This window comes from Homalodisca vitripennis, chromosome 4 (genome assembly GCF_021130785.1).
Source record: "Homalodisca vitripennis isolate AUS2020 chromosome 4, UT_GWSS_2.1, whole genome shotgun sequence".
NCBI lineage: Eukaryota > Metazoa > Arthropoda > Insecta > Hemiptera > Cicadellidae > Homalodisca > Homalodisca vitripennis.
In genome coordinates, this window is record NC_060210.1 from 117,571,048 (window position 1) to 117,597,677 (window position 26,630).

Below are 26,630 nucleotides of genomic sequence, written 5' to 3' on the forward strand. Positions count from 1 at the left end.
TTCATTATTGACTGATATAACGACAGATAATCACACGGAACAGAAATTTGTACATCCCCTAGCAAACAAAAGAGAAATTAGCCTATTGAGTGATAGGCTTCAACGACGCTCAGCCAGCAAGTTCAATGCAAAATTTTAAATCCACAAAAGAACCTTTCTCGAGATATCTTGACCCATGATAAATTTGAATTGTTTTCATTAATTAGTCAAGTGAAGTCATTAGTTCATCAATTAATATCAGTGATTAAATAATAAAAGTTTGCTCACAAAGTCACCATAAAATTATGTTGTGTGTGTTGGGATAGTTAGGCTACATGTGATAATATGTTACATGTTAAAATCACTTATCAATGTGTGTACTGAGTTTGTTTAGACATTTATTTATTCCAATATTTTTTCGTTGCCATCATGGTTACCCGTAAGACCAATAAAAAACTATTTGCTAACACTCAAACACGGACTCAGTTCTTCCACATACTCGTATAAAATAAAGGTTCATGTACAATTTAAATAATATATTTTATATAATTATTTAAATTATATATATATATATTTATGTAACATATAATTAAATAATTAGATAAAATATAATATATATATATATATACGTCTAATCAGCACTAACCACGGGCAATCTTGGTTGGACTATATATATATACAGGGTGATTCATGAAGTTCTCCCCCCCACTTCTACAGCACATTTTACTAGTAAAAATAATGAAAAAATGTTATATAAACATAGGTCCGAAAACGCTTCGTTAGCGAGTTACAGCTAGCGAAAGATTTCGCCCTGAATTCCTGGGTAAAGAGTAAAATAAAGCCATACTGAACTTTTGGAAAGGTTAATTAAGTAAGAAATATCGTGGGTTCTTATGTATTTTTACCTGATAAAGCTAATAAAATAGGTTTCAGAACTGTACCTGTAGTAGATTTTGAGGGATTCAGGGTTAAATGCAAAAACTTGGGGCACACGAAACAATGTTTTTTTAAGTTTGATGTACAATAACTTTGTTAAATTGGTAATAAATACATAAAAATCAACAAAAAGTAATTGTAGAGAATTTAATTCTGAGAAAATTGATATAATCAAAGTCTAAAATAAAACAGAAATAACGTACCAAAAAATCGATTTTATTCAGTATAATACATTACTAGTTTTTAAGCAAAAATTAATCAGGTTGGGCCAACCGTACGCACCTTTTTATAATAGAATGTTCGAAAATGAGGCCATCATTATCAATAAATTTTTGCAACACGTTTGTGTATTGCTTTTGTTGCGTTTCTTAATTTTTCAGGACTTCCCTGTATCTGCACAGCCGAATCCATAATACGGGCAATTAATTCATCACGAGAATTCACTTTTGTCTTGTATACAATGTCTTTCATCCATCCCCAGATGAAATAATCCAATGGAGATAGATCTGGGTAATCTTGGTGGCCAAGGGTGAGGCCCTCCACGACCAATCCAGTGTCCAGGAAATTGATGATTTAAGTAAGCAGAAACGGCACGTGAAAAGTGGGGAGGTGCTCCCGTCATGCTGGAAGTACAAATTTTGTCTGAGATGTAAAGGAACATTCTCTAACAGCTGCGGCAACTCTTCTTGAAGGAAATGCAAATAGAACTCAGCATTTAGGCGTCCAGGTAATATGAAAGGTCCAATCAGCCGATTGTGCAAAAAAAGGCCCACACCAGACATTGACGCTAAAATCGGTGTTGAAAGTTTCTGTTCCACTACCTCATGTGGATTTTCTTCTGCCCATGAGTGTTCATTGTGCAAGTTATTGACACCATCCCGAGTGAATTGTGCCTCATCCGTAAACAAAATACGCTTGTAGAGTTGATTATTAATATTCAAAAAGTTGCAAAACTCCAAGCGAAGTGGACCCATCCCCTAGCTGTAGATGTTTGAACCTTTTGTTTATGAAACGGAATAAAATTTGTTTCGATTAAGTGACCTCCACACCGTTGACCTGCGAAACTCCTATCCGCCTAGAAATACGTCGTGTACTTACACCTGGGACTGCGATGAACAGCATTAATAACAATATCATCATCAAGATGGGACAGCTCGTTTAATAATTGGTTCTAGTACTTGGTAGTGATCCTGTTTCCCGAAGAGTACGAAAAGTTCCTAAAATTGTTTTGGTATCTGGAATCCTCCTATTAGGGTAACGTAGTTCATATTCTTCTACAGCAGCTCTAGCATTACCATTACAGTAACCCAAAATAAAAACCATATCAGCGTATTCCTCTGATGTAAATAAGTAAGGCATTTTTTCGCTGAAATAATCAATCGAATTATAACTCACAGAAAAATTGCATTTAATAACACGATTCACAGAAACCCGATCTCCTGCTGTAGCTTGCAAAACACCACTAATACACAGTTCTAACGTAACAGTACAGAATACCATTGTTGATCAGCTGTTTATTCGTGCGTTACCAACTTAGAAATTAATAAAACAAAAAACTGCATTTCGATGATTAGTAAACAATAATGGGAAAATGTTTGCTTCATTTATTTTCGAACATTTGATGTAAATTTTTATTAAAAACAAAATACAACGTAATAAAACATGATATTTTTATTTACAAACAAATTTATTTAACAGTTAATCTTGTTTTCTCAGTTTATCTCATCATTAAGGAACAAACATTTTTGTTTTTGTTTTATTTTAACTAAATACCGTACGGTATTTTCTTTACAGCTAGTAATGTTTTATACTGAATAAAATCGATTTTTGGTACTTATTTCTGTTTTATTTTAGACTTTGATTATATCAATTTTCTCAGAATTAAATTCTCTGCAATTAATGTTTGTTGATTTTATGTATTTATTACCAATTTAACAAAGTTATTGTACATCAAACTTAAAAAAAACATTGTTTCGTGCCCCAAGTTTTTGCATTTAACCCTGAATCCCTCAAAAACTACTACAGGTACAGTTCTGTAACCTATTTTATTAGCTTTATCAGGTAAAAATACATAAGAATCCACGATATTTCTTACTTAATTAACCTTTCCTAAAGTTCAGTATGGCTTTATTTTACTCTTTACCCAGGAATTCAGGCGAAATCTTTCGCTATCTGTAACTCGCTAACGAAGCGTTTTCGGACCTATGTTTATATAACATTTTTTCATTATTTTTACAAGTACAATGTACTGTAGGAAGTGGGGGGAGAACTTCATGAATCACCCTGTATATATATATATATAGTCCGTTTTCGAGAATTTGTGAGAGGAGACAAACGGACAGAAATGAAATTTTTCCAGCCCCTCAAATAATAGGCTTCACTAACGCTCAGAGAATAACTCATGTATAGCGTGTATAAACGAATTTATATCTTCAACAACAGTTATTATTTGGCCCTAATTACAAACTTGCCTACAAATTTTTTAAATTAATCTATAATCCCTCATGGAGTCATAAGATAATGTGTTTCTACATTTTTCTGTTTTCATGGAAGTTTTGTTAAAGACTTGTATGGAATTTTCCATCAAAACATCGGTTGCACAACTTTAACATGTTGTCGATAAAGGTGTTTTTTTTCATATACAGGCCGAAATATTTGAAGAATTTAATTGCATTAATATTGTTTCGACGTGACGTGAACCGAAACAAATAACTGATACACATAATTAACTTGTCTCCTATGTCCTTATTTAATATATAAATAAATCTGGATTTACGTGTAAGAAATGATTCCAGATTTAAAAGTCAGTGAATTAACATTGAAAAAACAGGGGTTACCACACGGACGATTAATTAGAGTAAGGTCATTTATATTTTGATAGTACAATATTCTACGTCAATAGTGTCACAATATCATAATATTTATTAAAGTAAATATAAATAAATCTCAACAGCTATTCTAATTAAGTACTGCCGTATAAAACGGAAATGAATAGTAATTTTTAACAAACAGTTATGGTTTATAACACAAATAATCATATAAACACATCAATTTCATCTTTCCCTTTAAACAGTTTCCGTCAAAGTTATACTGTAGTAGAGCTTTTAAAAAGCCAAGCACTTATATGATAACGGAAAGTTCAAACTTAAAAACGTTTGATATAATGTTAAAGTTAAAAAAAAAACTAGCATCCGGTCATTATTTTATTTGCACTATGATTTATGTAATTTTAAAAACACGGAGTACTTTTTAAAGTTTGTTGAAAATATTGGGAATGGTTACCAAAAACTATTTTACTAAACATTTACGTTTGCATAGAAATTATAACTAATAATGAGAGAATAAACTCTCGGAGCAATTTTTAGACCTTTATCTACAGTTTTCACAGGTAAAATATGACATGAGAAAGTATACGACAAGAAGAATTGAATATTTGTAAGTTACATATAGAGATACGATTTTTATTTCATAAAACAAATATAAAAGTACATTTAAACGTTATTTTTTCAATGTTTATAGACAAACTGAAATACTATGACGTTACTACGTAAACCAGTTTGTGGTTTACTCTGCTTGGAGCAATTTGGCTCAATGGCGCAGCGCAGATCACGGTCAAGGCTTGTTTGGCAAGAAAAGTATTGGAGCAGAAAGGAAGGCTGCCCGTTTGTGCCGCTTTGACTAAATGGGAGCACAACTCTTACTCCAACTCTAAGCTCGTGATACAAAAATATATTCTAATCATCAGCTCTTTACCATGTTGGTTGAAATAGCCTCAAACGCACTCTAATTAAAATTCTAACCAAAGGTACACACACAATCAGCCACGTTGTTGCCTAAATTTCCAAGAAATAAGATCAACCCGGTGGTGCCTCAGTTTGAAACTACTCCCTCCACGTTTAGTCTTACAGTTTGTTTATCGAATGATTGTTGTTAGATCAGTATTCCAAGAACGCAAATTTCATAGAATTTACATTCCTAACTGGACAAAGCCTTCCCCTTTTCGGTAAATGTTCAATAGACTGTGATGCCTCTCACCTGCAGGCTAATTTTAACATTCACTTTCTTATGAAATCAAATAGCGGGCAAACTTTGGAATATCTTTTGGAAACCCCATTTTTCATATTTTTCAGCTTCAGTGAACACTGTTCTTTGAAGTTGGGCGGCTACTTTCTTCAAAGGTCGCTTTCTTCAGGAACCAATCCTTCTCTTTTGTTTAACTCCAATGCTTTTGTTTAACTCCAATGCTTTTGTTTGTTGAGGACAACACTGATACAGAAGTGGACCAAAATGCAGTTGAGGGAGTAAGTTCAACCAGATGAAGTTTTAGAATAGTTTGGATGAAACAAGAGCAGATTTAGACACGCATTTGCTTAGCATCAAATAACGTTTACTCTAATTGACTTGAAAACCGCCCTAAAATTTACTATTATTCAACTTTGATCCGAACCTGGATCATTTGATCCCGAAGCGATGAATTGAAACAGCTTTGGTAAATGAGCAATTATTTCACTAATCTTATCTAACGTTATTCTAACAAAGTACTGCAGAATAAAGATGAAATGAATGAAATAAATGTAACAGCCATATGTTAATATCAAAGTTTTCTGGTTCATACCGAGTCGAAAAGTTGCTCACAGAATAACATTCTTGATACAAATTATTAATAAATATAAATGAAATGTTATTTTAAATATGTATATTCCATCCTTTTCAAATTGTTGTCCTTAAAAACTAAAACCACCTACAATAATAACTCCAAACTTTTTACATGTTTTACATACACATGTTTGTTGTTAAAAGATATTCTGCACTTAAAAACTCCCAGATACAAAATTCTTGTACGTGGTTTGGTTTTAGTAACCAAAAACTAATTTTGTGTGCTGACCCCACAATCCTTGTGTGTTTAAAACGCTTAGGAGAGGAACATTGTGTACACATATTCATATGGAGTAAAAAAATTGTTTTAAGGGATTCATTCAACGCTTCCATTTCCATAATACTGAAAATTTTAAAATAATACGGCCCAACTTCTTTCGCAACTTTATGTTGACTTACCTAGGAATTGAACACGCAACATATACATTAGGCAGCTTTACCCTTAGAATACGATTAAAATAAATTTGACCTTAACAACTTAGTTTGTTTATCCTGCGGTCTCGAGAGGTTAACAGCATTCTCCGATCTTACTTTTTCTCATCGAGTCTCTAATTTGATCTATCCTAAGTAGATACTCTTATTTAAACATTTTGATTTCGTTGCCCCACCCACACAATGCTTTTGGGAGTGGTAGTCACTTTGAACCCAAAAACCCAAAATAAAGGGGTATTCGAAAATACAAATTAATAGTTCCAAGACAAGCGCAGTGGTAGGGAAATCTGTTCTGTGGAACTATCATTATCTACATCCAGGTATTCACATAACCACATACCATAACAAAATTAACCTTCATGTCAACAAAAATTTATGGCACAATTAATTTTGGCCACAGAGTGGAAATTTTCTAATTACATTTACTACGCTTTAATTGCAGTTCATTGTTATTTCTTGCTACCTTATTAGGGGTTTTATTGTTGTCATAATGGGTGCTTAGTGATTCATATGAATACGTTGAGAAATAATCACTGCCATTCATAAATATAAGCATTGGGTTATTAAATAGCACTTGGCAATATTGAGTGAGTGAGATAATGGGCACGTAGCCATTTCCGCAGTTACAAGTCTGGAGCCTTGCCAAATAGATATCCGAAAATTTCAAGAATTTAATGCACGCTTCCAGCATTGTAGTATGTTGTAGAGTTCGTCTTTTTAAGTGTTCATTTCCGTCTGAAGACGTTACATTACATTTCGCGAGTGAAACGAAATGAGCCTGCAAGAATTATTCAGTATTTAATTAATTATTAAAATTAATCCAAAAATAGTACAACGTAATAATGCGTCATTTGCATGCACAATTTAAAATTATAACTCTTTAAATGATCGAAATGTCATGTGGGCAGATATACATACATACATACAATCTTACAAAACAGAAATAGACACAAACATTACGCGCAATCAAATTCCATGACTGGATATGCATCATCCTAGAACACCTGGTCTATTTAGAAACGAAATAATATGGAAAGTTTTTAATCTACGGATAAAATATTTTTCGGGATATCGTGCCACATTCACATTTTTGTTCATTACGTTATGTTTAATGGCGGTGTTCAAATATTAAAAGTTCAGGTCAGCTAGGGAGGTTAATACAATGCAAGAGCGGGAAAAATCAAATCTTGTTACGGACTTTTAACATTGACTTTCCAACTATAATTTTTCTTTTACTCTACGAAAAACAATGCCACATTTTAAAATATCATATGATAAAATCTCATATATTAGATTTGTTTACAAATCTATTTATTCTGTAATTTCCCGTTGCCATCATGGTTACACATAAGACCAATGTAGCAATATTCGCTAACACTCAGCCAAAACCCATGAAGTGAAGTGGTCCATCATCGAACTCAGTGTTTCTTTATTTAAACGAATCTTCATGCAAATTTTAAGTTTTTAGGTCAGTTCTTTTTCGAGATATCGTGCGGCCATTCAAACAAAAATGAAAGTTGTACAGCTTCTCGAATTTCTTCGCTAAAACTCAGTCAACTATTTCAAAGAAAAGTTTACGGTGGTTTTAAGGTGGCTTGAGCCGTCTATAGTTTTACCCCTAAATAATAAAATCAAGCATCAAACATATGATAGCACTTTGATCGGAGAATAACATAAGATAACTTTTTAAATATGACATTTAAACCGCATTTAAACGGTACGAATTTTATTTTGAATGTGTATACGCTTTAAATATTCAAATAATGAGGTAAAACAAAGTTGAATTTTCTGAATAACTAATAAAAAAAATAGTCTCTCGCTTAGTTGCCAATAGTTGTCATTGGTTTGTTAATAACAACGTTGGCTAAGTCCCAATGGTCTGGTTAGACTGGCCGAAATCCTCGACATTTACACTAGGGTTACATAATCCGTTCCAAATCACCGATTAACTAGTTATACGGTTGATATGGTACGGGAGTGCGTGTCCAAGGCGGAACTTCTTGGTCTATGGAGATTGCTTTTCCTCAATCGAGTAATTTTTCAGTCTAGAAGATTCTTCTACCGTCTTCGCACCCGTTTGATTTCAATATTCAAGATTTTAGGTTTATGGTTCCAAGTAAAAATGTCGGAATGGATGGAAATGTAACCGAAATCTCAGAGACGATTACTTTCGTTACGTACCGACTAAAGCAAGTTAAAAAAGAGTCTTAGACCTAGTCCATAATCAAAATCCGTCTTCGATAAAAAAGGAAAACCTTACAGCACCACGCAACTGGCCCTATCCAATCAAAGATACGTATAAATTTAATGATTTCTGATACACAGTGAAAGCAGCTTCAATGCTAAAAAAGGCACGATAGTTACAACAATTGGACAGTTTCATAGATTGGGGTTCCAACCTACTATAGATGAATATCCTGTATTTTTATTTCATTTCAATATTCGTTCAATATTCCCGTATATGCAACTTGCTTAAAACTATGGTTCCAAATAAAATAACAATTTTAGCAAATTCGAGTTTTGCAATACGATTCTAAAACATAACGTAACTACGATGGGAGGATTTGATTCAATGCTGAGTTTAGTTCCAGTTCACCTTCCTTTTATTGCCAGACGCTTCACCAAGAGGAAGGTGAACTGGAGCTAAACTTAAAATTCACATTGAACCAAATCTTCCCACCATAGTTACGTTATATGTGTAGATAACTCGGTTGCTCCACCGTGCTTAGAGATCGGTCTAAAACATCGTAGTACACTTTATTGTGCATCTGGTAAGACAATGAGAATACCTATTCGCCTATATAACATTATATTTTGTAGTTTGGGTTTCTATAATGTCGAAACGATACTAGAGTTCATTTTGAGCTTCTTTCTTAGTCGTCGACTTTTTTGAATCTTTTCTGACGAACATGACTCCAGATTCCAGGAGTGAAGTCTGTGACAGCGGCAGATTTCGGACGCTGCACTAAGAGGAAGGCGAACTGGAACTCAACCCAACATTCACAGTTCTAGTACATGTCTATATTATTTGAGAACAGTTATCCAACACACAATAACCCATCCCTAATGCAAATCTTTATTCAAGTATATGAAATCAGTTCCTCTTTCTCTTCAGTCTTCCGAGGTGCATCTTCTAAAAATTTCTCTATTAGCTTAAACGATTCTTAAAATTTGCCGTTCTCCTTAAATATGTCCTGTTTGCTTGGCTCGATCCGAAGATAGGATTCAGCTTTGAGTGACCTTTCCAGGAACATTACAATCATCAGAGACCCTTAGCACATAACGTTGTCAGCGACACAATGTCGGAGATTAAAATGCAAACAATGCCTCTCATTGGTTCGACCGGGGCTCGTCAGAGCTTATGAACCCTTAGGGTCTGAGTCATCCCTGTGCCTGAACCCCACGACGGTAGTCCTCAACCCTCAGTCCGTGTCCATCCCTTGTGCTGTGTAGACCTGAGCTGCTGTCATGGAGTTTCTTGCTGCTGCTTTTAAGTAAGTAATTTTTCAATAGTCTTCCTGGCGTAACTGGTCTCAGAGTCTAAGTTCTTTACGTTGAATCTTCTTTTAGGTTTGAATTTTAGTGACACTTTTTGGTAAATTTGCCTTTTTATAAGTATTACTAACTAGACTATAAATGTAAACTTTTTCCATATTAATTTATGCGTGGTGATTCTTCTGACTAAAACCAAAATATTTTCATTAAACGAAATACTATAGAATGTTTACTGTACAAATTTCTAAGACGTGTTAGAAAAGACTTAAAATGCATGTTAAGGCATAGAGCAATAAAAGTCCTATTGGCCGCTAAAATATGTTTTTCTGCTTGCCAACATATTTATTTACGTATCCTAAAAACGGTATGTTAAAACATGAATTGGAGTGTTTTTATCCACTCGTTGCTACACCTTAGACTATTTTGTAAAGTTGTACAGAAGATAATACTGTTTTAAATACTAGGGAATTCTTCACATATATCAAAAATAATATAGATAAACTGTACAAAAATCTATTGGTAAAACTTTATGTTTTAAAATAGATTGAGAGGTTTTTTAAATTAAATGCCAAACAAAATTCACTAGCCATTCCACTAGTTTGAATTAAATTAATATAATCAGGATTTAATTGCACATTTTTCCTACAAGTCGATGGTGTGATATTCGTAATATTTTTGAATTTAGTTCACTTCAAAAAAATTAAGTTATTAACATGGCAAGATAATACTTTTGGACTGAGAAAATAATTTTGGGTTTTTACCAGCTGAGCTAATATAAAGCGAGATCCGTGTTAGGATTGCAGTCTGCATACGGCATTATACACTCTGAGTGTCAGGTACAGTCTAAAGTTTCCTTCCGGGCTAGAGCCTTAGGTAGTGTACAGAAACAAACAATTTTGTATAATTTATAAGTATCTATGTATCATGAAGGTTTCATGTAACTCCATTTTTTGTTCCATTTGTCTTAACTGAATATTTATTTTAGGTTAAAACAAAATTATGGTCACAAATAAATGAATCGTCTATTAACAACACATGTTTTAAAACCACAATAAACTGAAATTTTGTTTTTTTTTTTTAATGTGTATAATGTACAGGTCACAAACAGGTTTGCGCCTATTTACTGATACAAATAGTTTTGCATTGGATACCGGTAGAACTGGTTTCGCATTGACATTCCTTTGGGGTACAGCTGATCTTGCATTAGTCGCAATTTATTATTATTTATTGATTTTGAAAGGACTAGAACGTATTTTGAAACCGTTCTTCAAGTATTTACAGGGTGAATAGAGTTATAAGCAGCAACAGAAATCTGATATTGTACTTTTTTGGGATATAACTAGTTTTGCTATTGGGAGACTCAATTATTCAGGGCCGTACTCAGATTTGACGGGCCCCGGAAAAGATTTTTGGCCGGGCCCAGTCCCGCCACCGCGCTGTCCGTCGATACATGAGTACGTGTGGCCTCTGGGGGCCCGGGCCCCGGTAAAATTGTCCATAGAAACTATTAGAGTACGGGCCTGCAAATATGGCATTATAAACAGTGCCGAGAATTCGCTTAATTACTTCCAAACTTCAATTTCAACATACGTTCCATTGTTTGTTTTGTATATATCTAAATTTTATACATAAAAATATGTAGTTTAAACCCCCACTACACCGTTATAATGTTAAGGAATGTGGAAATTATGTTTGAATAGAACCAAATCAAGTTCTGAAAATCAAAGAATCACCTGAAAAACAAGCATAGTGTTGTAACCGAGGTTATAGTGTTGTAACCACCATATGCCTGCTATGGTGGTGGTCAATTATCTGAGAACATTATTATAGCTTAATATACCTTTAAAAGGTATCCTAACTCTATCTTTGATTGTAAAAAAACTTCAAGCAAATCATTAAGAGTAGAACGGGATTAGTATGTGTACATATTTAGATTCCAAATTCAAGTGTATTTCTTGTACCCATTTTTCTACCTCGTGAAAGTTAAACAGTAGATCTCTATAATAATCTTTATCTGTATGAAATTTTTAAGACAATCGAAAATTGGATTCTAGTGTTAGGTGGATTCAAATTTGTTCGCCTCTTTCATGGAACTAACAATAGTTGTGTGACGGCGAAGCTCCTATTCGCTCAATCTAATACATCAATGAACAATATATAATCAACATTTATTATGTACTTATATTTGAAAAATACCTAATTTTTGGATTGAAAGTAGCGTTTTGGGCCTTTGTCGTTGCGTAATTATCGGAGGGTCATAAAAATTAGCAAATAGATATAAAAATTTTTCCCTTGAAAAGTTTACTATTACGAGATTGAATGCTACTAGCGTAAACATAACACACTTTTAAAGATCGAATCTAAATAAAATACTAAGTATGTTGACCTCGGGTGCATTTTTCTGTTTGACAAGTGATTGTCCGATACATAAGAAAGATTTGGGAGATAAAGGAATGTTTGCAATTATGAGTCACGGTGGTCAAGAACTAAAGGAAACACGTTAAGGATAAGAAAAACCGTACAAAAACTCTCATTGGTGTAAACGACTGATTATCGCACCATTGTTCTGGCTCTGGGGGTCCTGGTTTGGAGAGCGAACTCTGAGTCATCCTGGGTCTAGTAGTAGATAGGCCAAGAGTTCTATGCGCGCGGCAGAGGCTGTACTAACCATTTGCGAAACATTGACCTCACCTACACGCTGTCATTCATATGATTGATGAAAAATCAAATTCCGAAACACTTTTAATTTGAATATAACAGCGAGACAACTGAATAAATTAGTAGTTATTCCAGTTCTTGCCTCTTGGGTTACGGGAAATCGGGCTCTAAGGAAAAGTCCAATGTTCTTGGAAAAGAAGCCCTGCCGGCCTACACGCGCAGGTCGCTTGGCCCACCGAGCTGTTACCTGAGGTATTGCTAAGGAGTTTTTCAGTTAAAAAAAAAAAAATAAATAACAATTACGTAGTCTTCAACGTATGATCTGATCTCAGCTTCTACGTACTTCCCATCGAACTTTGTTTTGCCATCTAGGAATTTGGATACAAATTTTCGGCTTTGAAATGTCTAGATTTAGAACTTGTAATAATAATTTATGCTAACACTAAGTAAATTATTATAAATCTAGCGACTTTACTATAAAAATTAAACTGTATTAAAACAATTATAAATAGGCTACTACTAAATGAAAAGAATACAATAATTTTCCAAGTTCTTTATTTATACTGGCTGAAATATTAAATTAATAAAATTTTTGTATTTGCATATTTACACCATATGGTATTTTAATTGTAATAAAAAGTCATTTAACTATTTATCTGTGGGGTCGCCTGATGATGAAACCGTTGGTTTCGAAAGGCCTCGTTCAGAAAATAAATAATTTGGAAAAGATTTTTCCAATTGCTCCAAGAGTCTTCAAAAACAATTATGAGTTACGAAAGCATTACACATTCATGTCATTAAAACATTTAAAAAATTAGCTACTATTTACTAATCAATCATTAAAAACTGTTCTATTTCCCGTAAAAATATCATGTAATCGTAAAACAGATTGTAATAAAGATGTTATCTGTTTTATTGTAATGTAATTATATTGAAATAGTCGTGTTCTCTTATTAACGGGAATTATTCTCGTTAGGGTATTCCTAACGTCGTGTCGTTGTCATCTGTCCGTCTGTCTATCCGTCCGGGCGACAACTCTCGTTATAGATGCACTAGAGACTTGAAATTTGGTACATTGGTTCTTCTATTAGTCCAAGAATCGACTCTGTTGATTTTATAGCGAAAATGCCAAAATTAAAGGTAACGGCAAAATTTAATAACTTTTTACATTGGCCATGATGGCAACGAAATTTTTATCTTGTGACGTAACACATGAGATGGTTGTCGGTAAGATTTTCGGTACGCTCTGTCGGATTCTTCGATACTCCGTCGTATTAGTATTTTCTTTCCAATAAACTAAAAATAGCTATATAATTAAACATAATCGGGATGACTGTGAAACAAATATTGACCAAGCTTAGGAAAATAATTCGATTTATCTCGTAAAAACTATATCACTGTCATCAGGTGAATAGTGGGGATTGTCGTTTTTGCTCTGACGTAGGCGAAACAGGGTTTGACAAGAGGGAGAGTGTCACAGTTTGGCACACAATTGTCGACACTTTGACTAAACACACTTGGCACATAACGAGGCATCTTGACCCGCTACTCAGTATTGTCAAAACTAACACTACTCTCCCCCTCTCTCTTCATCCCGACTGGGCATTATTTTCACCTTTGAAGCACTTTCAGCATCTCCGGAACTATGATGTTTCGAGCTAAGAAAAGCTTACTATTCATATAGTTATTTTTTAAAACTAAAGTTATTAGTGAAGGAACGCCCTTATGCAATATATGAACAACAAAAGAATGCCCGCACGGGTGGGCCAACATTAATGCAGTAAAAGAACCGCGTACTCAAAAATAAGGATAATAAAGTGTCTGAAAATATCGTGTTTATGTGATAGGTTAAAAATCAAGATGATTTTACTAAGCCATTGTTAAAAAATGATCTATATAATACATAAATGAATAAAAGCTTAGATAATAAAACGAGGCTTCGTTTTGTGGCTTGGGGCATGATCGTAACACTTCTTGGAAAGATATGCATATACTTTATAGGAAGTCTGCCTTGAGGGCTATTGTAGTACGTAAATTAAATCAAACAAATTTTATTCAAAGTGTTCAGTAAAGATTTTCTAATAATTTGGAATTTTGTTATACACATAAAGATGCGCATAAAAGTTTATATAATGGTATGTTCGAAACTATTTAGTTTTCTGCCTATCTGTCTGTATGTGTTGTTTATAAAAAAATGTTTCAAAATAGCGGACGTTTAAATTATTCCATCAAAATAACTCAAAACCGACGAAGTCTGCCATTTTGAAACGGCTAAAAGGATTTTGGTAATATTTTATTTTCAAAAAAGTTTACCAAAGGTTAATACAATTCCTAATTCTTACAAACTTAATCTTAACTGGTTCAAAAGATAAAATTGTTTGGATAAAAATACATACAAACAGACAGAAAACTAAAGATTTTAGGACATACCTTCATAAGAACTTTTGCAAACTTTTATGCTTAGAACACAATCCCATAGTAATGGAACACATTTTCTGAACATTCTGTATATATTTGGGAGTACTAAAATGTTTTAAACTGCACACTTACTAACAAAAGAGTCATTTTCAATCCAGTAGCGTTGTTATGTGACTTATTAGCAGCAATTAGTCAAAATTGACGCCACACCAACACAAGGCGACCATCAATCATGATAAGTAATCCTCAAATGTGCATTGTCTGGTGGGCGTGTGGGTGGTGTCAACAACCGTGGTTGCGTATGTCCTACTGTGTGATATTTAATATTGTCAATCCACAATATACGAAACGTAAACTACTAGAAGTCATTTGACAGATTTAATTAAATGTTTATAGTTAATTAAGGTATTAAGTACTTCTCTTACAAACTCACTTCTAACAACGTGTAGTTTATTAACTTCAATATAGGATAACCTCAAAACGGTATTGTTATAACAGACAGCTGGCTAGCTACAACTATAGTCAAATTGATACTGAGTAACTGCAAGTATCAAGTGATTTATGGCTCGCCCGGTATTATAACTTAATAACATAAATTTGTAAAAACAACAGAAGTTGAACAATTCATAAGTATTATGTCAAAGTGACTAATCAAAGTAGTTAATTCAAGTTTGCAACACATAAGAATTAAAATCAATTTTAATATTTCGAAAGTTTTAAATTTTTACACATTTTGTAGTCTAAAATTGACTTTTTTTACGAAACGATAAATAAATAATAATATATACTTAGACAAATTTGGGGATGATTCCTGTGACCCCACCCTACGTCCGTCATTGACAGTTACAGCTTTAAATGATTTACTAGCTGACAAACGTTTTAGGGACATATTTTAGAAGAAGAACATTGAGTCAAATAATGGGTTTCTCAAGATTTTGCAGGCATATTTTATTTATTTATACAACACTATGTAGCCCTAACTCATATTACTATTTTAAAATTATATTAAAATTAGTTCTTTGCTATTTGACTAAATCACATGTTTTAACTGGGAATAGTAGCGAGATTCTGTACTCCTGGTACTCATCAAAATATTTTGATGATAACTTGAGGTTCGGGTGTATATTCTGTACTAAACCCTTTTATGAAACAGCATTGTAATCATCCTTGGCTGTATAGAGCAGGCTTGTAGGAGTTTCTTAGATTTTTGTTGTTTGCCTGTTGTTGCTGCTAAATTCTATATATCCAATCTTTTAGATTTTTGAATATTTTCCAATATGTGTATGTATCTATGGATGTACTTAGTATACAATTTTACTTTTATAAAATTGCTGTCAATTTTATGTTATGTGCAATATTACCAAAAGGTAATGCAATAATTTTCCAGCGGATTAATTTTTTAAACTCCATATTTGCATCACTTTAAGGTACCTTCCATGAAGACAGGAAAAATATAATCTTTTGGTTTCACAAGGTATTGTAAAGCTTTAATGTTACACATGGTACCATCTTGAATTCAGACAAAAGAAAAACTTTTGAAGATAAGGATATGAATTTTTATAGTAAAACCGTACGAATAGAAAATTTACTTGTGTTTTTTATTGACAATAATTTGCAATAAATTAATTATAACAATTTATAATATTAGAGCATAGCTGTCACTATCAAACAAAAGACATCAACGATACACCTATTGAACTATCTTAATAGAACTTTGACCTCCATTGCATTTGTTGGTATAATTCATATATATTTACGTGTTGGCATGTTCGTGTATAATTATTTGGTTTTAATAAATTATGAAAAATAGAATGCGATGTTATAATTAATTAAGAGTTAAGTAAATCATTTACAATATTATTTTAAAATGTGTGTTTATAAGTTTTTGGATGCGTTATTTAGCCTACTATTGTATTAGTAAGGGCTCTTTTATAAACAAAGTGAATTTTTAGAAACAAATAGGAATATTCAGTTATAAGGATAAATAAAATTAATGTTATCTATTGGATTGTAAGAAACATTACATTCTGTAATTATATGTTCCTTTATTTCTTTCTGTGAGTATAAGATTATATTCTGTTTCACATATACTGTTGAAACTACTAGTAAAAGTTAAAATTATTCTTGACTTCGTCTATTTTATGTTGTACCTGCGCGCAAATTACAATAATTGATTTGATTTGGCATTTTTCACAATATACTGCAGCTAACCGAGAATTACTATATATTTTATGAATTATTTAATTTTGTTTTTAATTAATAATAAGGAATAAGTGTTAGTGTAAAATTACTTCAACACAACTGCAATATTAATTTGAGTTGTTATTGTTGCAGGAAAATATCTCCTGGCCTAATGCCACCTGGATCACCGGGAATTTTTAGGCGTAAATCGTCAACAGAAATTTCCCCACATGCAACAATCACTGCACGATCGAGCGCAGGTGCAGACGACTCGTCAGAAAACAAAATGGCGGGGACTACTCCAGCCACTACGGTACAAGGCTGGCCAAATTCCAAAGATGATTATGAATTAAAAGAAGTAATCGGTTAGTAAATATTTGTTATTCTATGTTATAAATTGTATTGTTTTATTTAAACATATAAAATGTTGTTGTTGTCATGGTAGTTATTTGTTAATCAGTGAATTCCACTCGAGTAGTTTACCGGTGTTGTATACGAGATAAAAATAGTTAACCTTATTTAGAAAATTCCGTTTATTTGTTAAAGGTGTGGGTGCTACAGCTGTAGTTCACGGTGCCTATTGTAAACCAAGGCAAGAGAAATGTGCAATCAAGCGGATAAACCTCGAAAAATGGAATACGAGTATGGATGAATTATTGGTAAGTAACCTAACCTATAATGTAATTTGATTCGAGGTCACGTTGGTGATAAGATTTATTTTGGATTCTTTCAGCCTACAATTGGCTACATTTATAGCTATTGCATCTGTTTGAAACGAAATATTACTTTTGTAAGAATATTTTTTAATCCTGGACCTAATAGCCAAATCTGATTAAGGCCTGCGCTCTCAGAAGCTATTCAATATTTCCCCCCCCCCAGTATTTCCCCCAAAAAGCCTGAGTGTAATGTTTTTTATTTTAATTTGTTTTAACTAAGTGTAGCATGCAATTATGTGCAAGATAAAAACCTAAAAGTGAGTTAAATTAAACTTATTAAGCCTTCAATGGATTCTAAGCGAAAATACAACAATCTATCATAGCTTTAATTATCTTAATCCCTACATATAAATCAGTATGATATATACTATGCACAGTGACAGATTATTGTTGAAACATTAAAATTGTCAATAACATAACTGGATTCTATTTTAGTGAGTGTTTTGAGTAAATTATGTTAGGCCTAAAGGTAAAATAAGTAAAACCTTGAAACCAACCAAAGAGTATACGTCAATTAAAATTCATATCTCATGTTATATTGGTGCGAACATATAAAAAAAGAAGGGCAAAGTATGAGTAGAGGACCCGTTTTTATATAGCTTTTTACATCATAATACTTTTTATATATTGAATAACAGAACTATCAGTCAATATCAATGTATCTAAAATGAAAAAATGAAAGTCACATGTTTCAAATTAATAAAAATAGTTTAAATAATTACGTAATGTCCTAAATAATAAAGGGATCATAACTATTAATCAAAAGATAAAACTAAGACAGGAAAAATGTCATTGAAATAATAAAGAAAACCTAACAATAAAACAAACATCTTGAAACCAAGAAAGATATGTTAAATAACTTTTTAGTATTATTTTGTTTATTTTTCTAAAGTTATCTATCTTTATTTATTTAGGAAAAGAAGTTATATATATATAGAACAAATTCTAATTAGAATGTGAAAATCTGTATAGTTAGTGTAGATGATTTAGTTTAAGTTCAAAATAATTACCATAGGTTGATTATATTGTTATGGGTATAATAATTAAATATCGCTTGATAATTTCAATATAAAAAACCGGTTCCGCTTAAAATGAATATTATTTAGTTAGGCCAACAAATTGTGTTCTTTTAGTATTCAAAAAGTTAGGCTATATGCTGAATACTAGTCAAGTGAGCATGTTGCAGTCTTATCAAAGGGTAGGTAGACGTTCACAAGCAGTGTATCTAATAATAACGGTAAAGGATCTACCATCTCAAATGCCTAAACACTATAAAGTGATATTAGAATATTTTTCCGATTCATTCTCATAATTTTATGTGAAATTTAAAAACAATAAATTACACTGATTGGTAGGTTATATAGCCTATATCGATTTAATCGGATAGAATTTGTTGTAAACATGTTTTCTTTAATAGCAAACAAAGCTAGTTAGTAGGCTATTTGATAATGTTTAATAAAAATGTCGCAGCATAACTTTTAAAATTTGCTATACTATATTTAGTCTTTGCTCACTTCATATTATTCTTCGTTTTACAAAGAAAATTGCTTAGTAAGAGAATTTAAATCATTATGGTGCAGCAGGCCTGAAAGATTTGTTTGGGTGGTGGAACAGGCTGACAGTAAAGCCTCTAGGAATCAGCAAGGGCTACAGCCGTTCTGCTACCCTGTGCTGATAGCTACAGACTAAACACATCCCTTGGGTAGTAGCTACATGTCAGCAAAATGTAAAAATATATGATGGTAAATGCATGAGTAAGCTAAAAATGTTACTTTACTTACCTAACAATATTGTTGGTAAGCTAACACATTATTTTTAAAAAGTATATGGCATGTAAACACCTAAAACTTTGTTGGAAACAAAAGTATATTACTAGGCCTATAGGCAATTGTTAAAAGTGGTTTTACATCGGTTTTGGTAACGTGGGTAAAATAAATAATATCCCTGGAGTTATTAAATGCTCCAGGGCCTAACAATCTAAATAAGCCCTGTGTTCTCGAGCAAAGCTATACTGTTCAATATTATCCCAAAAAGGTAGCAGGTACATAGTAATAAACAATCTCAAATGGTTCTATGTGATACACAGAAATTGTTAATAGCTTACTATAATTAATTTCATGATCGGAACATACTGCTGTTCCTGGCAGTATAGAACCGGAAAAATCCTGGTTCCTTCAAAATCTTTCCATGGTTAAAAACAATCTTCAAACAAAGCATTTAAATTTATCCTTTATAGCCTACTTTAAATTTAAAATTTGTGCTTAGAAATGAAATAATAGTGTAATTTGTGTTGACTGAGATATAATGTTATGTTACCTATGTTGCCTAATTTATAACTTCTCTCTAATCTTTTTAATGTCCATACTCTGGTGTAATAGGTGTGGTCATATTTCACTGCTCCTGTATTTTACATTCCAAAATGGCGAGACAAAATGATTGGCTTTACTTTTTTTGTATGTAACAAGTACATAATTGCATTACGTGATACAACATTATCCTACATGGCCTGATTTAATTAATTAATTAACCATCTATGGTAATTGCGTTTAGAGAAAAAAGGAACAATCATATAGTCTCTGTATACCTTAAGTTGAAATAGATGCATTTCTATAACAGTGCGACCGTTGTGCACACAATATCTGCAATGTCTTCTTGAGCTGTTATTCTTGGGGCTTTCGCTGTTTACGTCTGTGTCTGTTGTTGACTAACAATGTCTTGCTTGTTTATTTGTGAATGAGTCTAAAACTCATTGGCGTATTCGTTAGGGGTAGAAATATGTATTTTTATATTCATTGCCAAATAAAATGTTCAGCAACTTATGTTTTTTGTTTTGTTTTTATAGCTGAAAGAAAAATTATTTGAAAGGTTTGACTTATACCATGAAGATATTTACAAATTTTGTATTGCCTATCAGCAAAACACATTACAAAATATAGTAAACCAACTGAATAATAAAAAGTTTTAACTAAAAAGTAGGCTAATGTTTCTACTACAACTTAAGAATTAATTTCTTCAAATTTATTTTGTTACTTTACAATTTATTTTTTCTGTCAATTAAATTTTTCAAACCTTGCTTGCCATCATGAAAACAAATGAAATAGTTTGGCATATTAGCAATAACTTACTTTTTTGGCTACAAACACATTAATGTATAGATATTTAGTTCTTCAAAGTAAAGTAAATAATGAGTGTTATAGTATTCCAGAGAAGGGATGAAACACAACCAATGTGATATTTTTAATAGTGCCAACTTGAGTGGTTGTGTCTGTTCAAATGGAATTTTTCCTGGTCATTATCCAATTGTATGGTTATTGCACTATTCATCTACATATGACCATAAAAGTCTATTCATTAAAAAAGGACTATCCTGGTGTCTTGAATAGGCCTGATAAACAAAATGTCTTCTGTAGTGTTCTGTCATTTTCATTTAATTTGATTTAAATTTATATTAAAATTACAAAATAACATTTCAATTTTATTGCAGTTTCAGCGTTGTTACATTGTCAATGGAAAAGTAAACTAATGGTTCTATGTAAATTTTATTGTTATCTGTGTGAATTGGAGGTCTTTTGAAATGAAGTTGTTTATGTAACTCATGTAACAGTTTGACCCTTTCCTAAAAATAATTTTTTATTTTATTTTAAACAGCGTGTATTAAGACATTTATAGTGCGAAATCCTAACTTGTAGCTGATACAGCTTCTTGATGATAAAACATTGTTTCCTTGTGTCTGTTGTAACAATAATAGTGATTTACTTGCTTTTTATGTAAGTATGAATGCTATAACTAGCATTAATTAAGGTTAACACGTCAAGTTATGATTGGCTGAATAATGTCAATTCTGAATCTAATGGCATGTGAAAATCATTGTTAAACAACTGATTTTATGTGCATGTTATTTGTTTGGACATTTTTCATATTATATAACTTCAGTAATATAGTCAGAATTCATATATCATTCTACTCAAAAATATACGCTGGTGTATTATACAACAAATAAATTTTTTATTTATAGCATACGTATAATTTTTTGAGTTGCCAATTTTCAAATTTCAAAGGAGGCAGAAAATTTTAATTTATGAGGACCCAAGGGCAGGTGATTGTAAACCGTTTTGTTTGAGAGCCATAACAGAAGATCTTTGGAAGCAGGCAGGCCAAGAACTTTAACATATATTTAATTGTAAGACAATGTAATTATGGAGTCGATCTGACTTTCACTACCCATTGATGTAGAATCCACTGAATAAAGCTAATAGAAGTTGTTTGGAAGAAATGTCTCAACTCCATTATTATTGCAGATTGTTGCTAGAGATAGATACCACACCAGGGAAAGTACACTATTAAATGTAGGAAAGGGATCTTATTCTTCATTTAAACAATCAGATCTGGAGCTATTTGAATTGATGTCATCCGTATCTTCAGGTGGTTGTTGCGTTTTACACCAGTAAAGTTCTGCGTCCGCAGATGATATTCAGGAGCTTATATGTTACCTGGTAGGTATTATCTCGAGGAATGGAGGGATGTTTTTCAGTTAACGCCCAGTAGTGTGGGGCAGCGCTAGCGCTGTCGCAGCCCACACTGCTGATCAGAGGCATTCGTATTTAGATCATCTGGAATTTTGGTATGTTCCTTATGCAATGAGAGGTGGCTGCCTTATCGCGTTATCTGATTCCTTATGTTTGGTCGCTTTATGACATTTTATTTCTGGTTTATGATTGTATTTATGATTTTAAATGTACATCTCAGGGAATATTGCTGAACTGATCGTAGGATACTAACAAATTTTATTTATTTTTATAAAAGCGGACAAAAGACTAATACTGTGAAGGTCACAAGCTGCTATTATTAATCACAAAAATATTACTAAATTCCCAAAAAATGTGGTAAACTCCCGTTTTCAAAACCGTCACTTGGTATATTATTAAAGTATCGTCATTTAATATTTTTTATGGCAATCATATTATTTTGTAATTGTTAAGTGCCTGACAGGTTCTTTTTAAAATCGTGTCGCCTGTCTGTCTGTCTGTCCATTTGTCTCTTTGTCCATCTGTGCGATTACTCGTAAAAGGTCCTAGAGTCTAGAATCAATATTAGTAAAATCAATAATGGTGAGGTCAATTTTTATGTATTGTGTGTTGATTTGACATGAAATGACCAACTATTAAAAAATAATTTAATTGGTTAAGTTAAGATCTTTCCTTTAATCCAGCAAAAATTATGTAATTAAATCTTAAATCAGTTGAAATAATAAAAATGATGTAAATATTCCATTAAGTTCTAGTAGATTTTGGAAGGCAAGTATCACTGCGGGCATTGTGGCAGAAGCAATGTCACTTGTACTTATTTACAATTGACAGGCTTCTTAAATCCTCAGTTAAGTAGAGGTGTAAATCCTACCCACTCACTGTGCGCTACTGCATTACACAGTCAGGTCTTCGTGTGATACATCACATGGTTCACGAGACACTTATCAAGTCCACTCAGTGATAACGGTTCCTATTGTTTACTATAGGATTAGTCTGCGTAGTTCTGTGCTGATAAGGAGCCCCTTGCTCCAGTTCTACTATACCATTCAGGCGGCGACAGCCTATCACTCGGTTCAGTGTTGTCTCTTATCTCTGTGACCTTCATTTTTTCTGATTTCTGTTAACCGTAATGACTCGATTACTGATATAGCTCTAGGAGGCTGTTTAGGGTGAAACACACACTTGTACTTCGAGTTTGAAGCAATGACATTTCATTTTTCAAATAACAAATCACTCGAGGGACTGGAAAATTTAATTTCTGTTCGTCTATCTGCCTGTGCAGTATCTCGAGAACAAACTAATCTGTATATACTTCAAATTTTGCTAGAAGTTTCATTTCTATATAAGCAACATCAAGTTCAATCATTGTATATGTCACTCCATGTGATTTAGCTGAACCTTAGGGAACATTTCTAAATATGCTTATGTGTAACCAAGATGACAACAAGAAAATGTCAGAATAAATATATTTGTAAACAACTGAATACAATCATATGACATTTTAACCCATGTGACATAGTAACATGTAGCCTAACCCTAATGAAATGAGCTAAAGATTTGAAATTTTGCATGGAACCTCAGCGTAGCCTGTTACACTACATAACAAGGCGTACTCCTATATTGTATAAACAATTAATGTTATATAAAAAGATATATAATGATTACAATATTTTTACACCTTCTGTCATTTCTATGAACTGTCTGTTACCTGGTGTATAACGTTCAAATTAAGTAATCAAATGTGAAATAAAATTCATAATTTTAAATAGATTTGCATACTTACATTTTGAAAATAAAGATTATTTTTGCAATACAAAGTATACATTGTTAAAAAATAATTTGATTTAAATTAAATCGTTACACATTCAACTAATTAAGGACACATGGGAACAGAGATACATTAATTCAAAATTTCTCTAGAAAAAATATAAAAATTTTGCATTGAAGTAGTGATCTGACGCAATTGCTGGTAAAGTTTATGTATGCCCTTCGTTTTTAATATTCTCAATTATTTATATATTAACCTAGGCCATGTTAGTTGTATGATTCGCCATTCACAAAAATAGACAGCGGTGGTTCAATTTTTAATGTCAGAGAAATTCAGCTTTTGGTAGAATTATTTTTATAATAAATCATCTATTAAAAAGTACAGTACTTTAATTTGTTGATATCTTTGCAGAATGAGAGTGTACTTGCAATGTAAAAGAAATTGTGAAAGAAATCTGTGAAATCATTTGTTTAGTTCTATAAATTAGTACTAACTGTCTTTCAATATAAAAGATTGATAAGTAATAGTAGGATAAAAATAATGAGTTAAAGTTTTAATTTAAAATACATTTTATTCTATTTTGATAATGCCTGTAAATTAATAACTTAATACTGTACAATAATTAAAACTCATTTTTGTTTTTGAAAGCAAAAAGTGAAAACAGTTTGTACACAATAATAATTGTAAAAGTTTTAAACTCTTGTACAACGTTTCAAACTTTCTACCTGCAATTTCCTGTCTGTTATTTTAAAGAGATGAATCTGAAGTCGCAGGTATGTTTAGGATTTTAAATTGTTCTCCTCAAATATTCACTGAGTGAAATACAGCCTGTACTTACGCAGTTTTATACACTTATAAAACACACAACATACACTGTATTTTCATACAGTTCAGAAAATAGCAATAACAAGTTTCTTGGTAACTAATATGAGCAGTTTGTAGATTTGGAAGATTTCTGATTGTTTCCTCGTACAGTTTAAACATCATGGAAAGTCTTAAGTACCTAGATAAAACGTAAGCTACAGATTAGTGTGGTGACTCAATCAGACGTTGAGTTCTATCACCAGGCTATATAAGAACATCCATTGATATCGACGTTGTGCAACTGTATAATTAATTAAACAAATAAACAACCTTATGTTCAGTCCTGGAAATTCCAGTAATTTTTTAATTTGCGTATGATACATAGTGTTGAAAACTATTTTAAATGGAAAATCATTAAAATTTTCCATAAAATGTTATGCCATTGGAAACATTAGTTTTGAGACTCTGAGTAAAAAAGTTGTTTTGGCAAATGCCGGTCACATTTATGTACATTTATGGTAGCATTTGTACATTTATGATCAAATAGGAGATTAATGTTTACCAAATCTGGGGTTTTTATAGCTAAAATGTGTATTCTTCAATAAATGTTTTATTTTGTACTGATTTTTCAAAATTTGATTTTAAACGCTACATGTTTATTCAAAAACAGTTTCAAAAGCTGTTCTAATAATTTTGATTACATTTGTATTATTTATGCCACTTAATTTGCTTAACAGAGTGCAAAAATTGTATCTCTCTGTAAATTGTCATTTAAAACCCAATCTGTATTTTTAAGGTGATGTTGTCTTTAAAAAGACTAAAATGTCCATAGTTCATGGTCCACCAAAAGTTTAAAAACGTTATAGGCAAAATTTGCAAAATATATATTTAAAAAAAGGACTTTCCATTGGATAAAATGACTAATAAGCAAAGAGATCAAGTTTGTGATATTTAGGTACTATATATTCAATTCAACTATCTACATGTTAGTGATTAAGAAATGTAACATATGGCACAAGACATCGCATTACCCAAATGCATTCACTCAAGCAAAGACGTCTTCATGTACGTACTGGCCAGTCTGATTATAACTGATACACGTGGTATTTGCTATTGACTTGATATTTTACTGTATTCCTTGCAAATCCTTGTTTTGTAGAGTAGTTGTAGGTCTGCAGTCTGTAGAATATAACAGGGCCAGGCTATCACATCAGATATGGTTGTATTAGACAATGACCTTGGTGACTCACGTATCGGCCATTTGTCTGCATCCTTTCATGCCTCATGCTGCCGGTGCCAAACTACGCCATCTAGTTGGAGCTTTCAAAATAGATTTTTATAGTACGTGACAGCATACATAGTACACAAATCTGCCTATATTTCTATAAATTTTTAAGATGGCCCATGTGTTCATGACTAAAAAAAATGAATAATATTATCACGTAACTTCATTTTTTAAAATCTCTTTTGTTAAAATTTGACAGGACACTGGATAAGTTTGTTGTCAGTATTGGAAAGAATTACCCCTCAACACTCATACACATACATCATACACAATTCTTCATATTATTATGGTTTACAAAATGTTTGTTACCCTAAGAAAATATATAGATAACTAGTAGACCTGAAATTAAGCTATTAATTTGATGGTAGTAAAGAAATTAATAATTTAAATCAAATATGAGTAAGAGTTTTATTGTTTTACTCATTTAAAACAAGTCAATATCCTAAACATAAGTAAAGATTTTAAAGTAAAGTTGTCAATACTGTCCAAATGAATTAAACGATAAAATTTTACAAATAACTTATTCAGATAAATTAAACAGTCCGGTTCAGACCAAATATGTATCTAATCGTAATAGCTTAAGCAAAGAAATAAACAACTTGTTCCCATTCCTGTTGGATACCTTTACCATCCTTCTAAAATCAGATTCAGTGTTATGTTACACTGCAGGGAGAAGGCTATATTTTTTTAAATATTGACAGCGATATAAATGGAAACAGACGTAAGAAGGTTATAAAAGGAAAGAATTTTGATAGGAAGAGCCTTTTATATACTCA

The 26,630-nt window shown here is 32.2% G+C and overlaps 1 protein-coding gene across 4 annotated transcripts in view; it reads left to right on the forward strand.

Annotated features, from left to right (window-relative positions):
• The window catches only part of LOC124359994 (STE20/SPS1-related proline-alanine-rich protein kinase), a 128,766-nt gene that overhangs the window by 59,219 nt on the left and 42,917 nt on the right, over positions 1 to 26,630 (forward strand). For all 4 annotated transcript variants that reach the window (XM_046813212.1, XM_046813214.1, XM_046813215.1 and 1 more), the window contains 2 exons: positions 16,909 to 17,120; positions 17,302 to 17,414. In XM_046813212.1, coding sequence (XP_046669168.1) covers positions 16,909 to 17,120; positions 17,302 to 17,414 — 325 coding nt within the window. The remainder of the gene's footprint in view (positions 1 to 16,908; positions 17,121 to 17,301; positions 17,415 to 26,630) is intronic.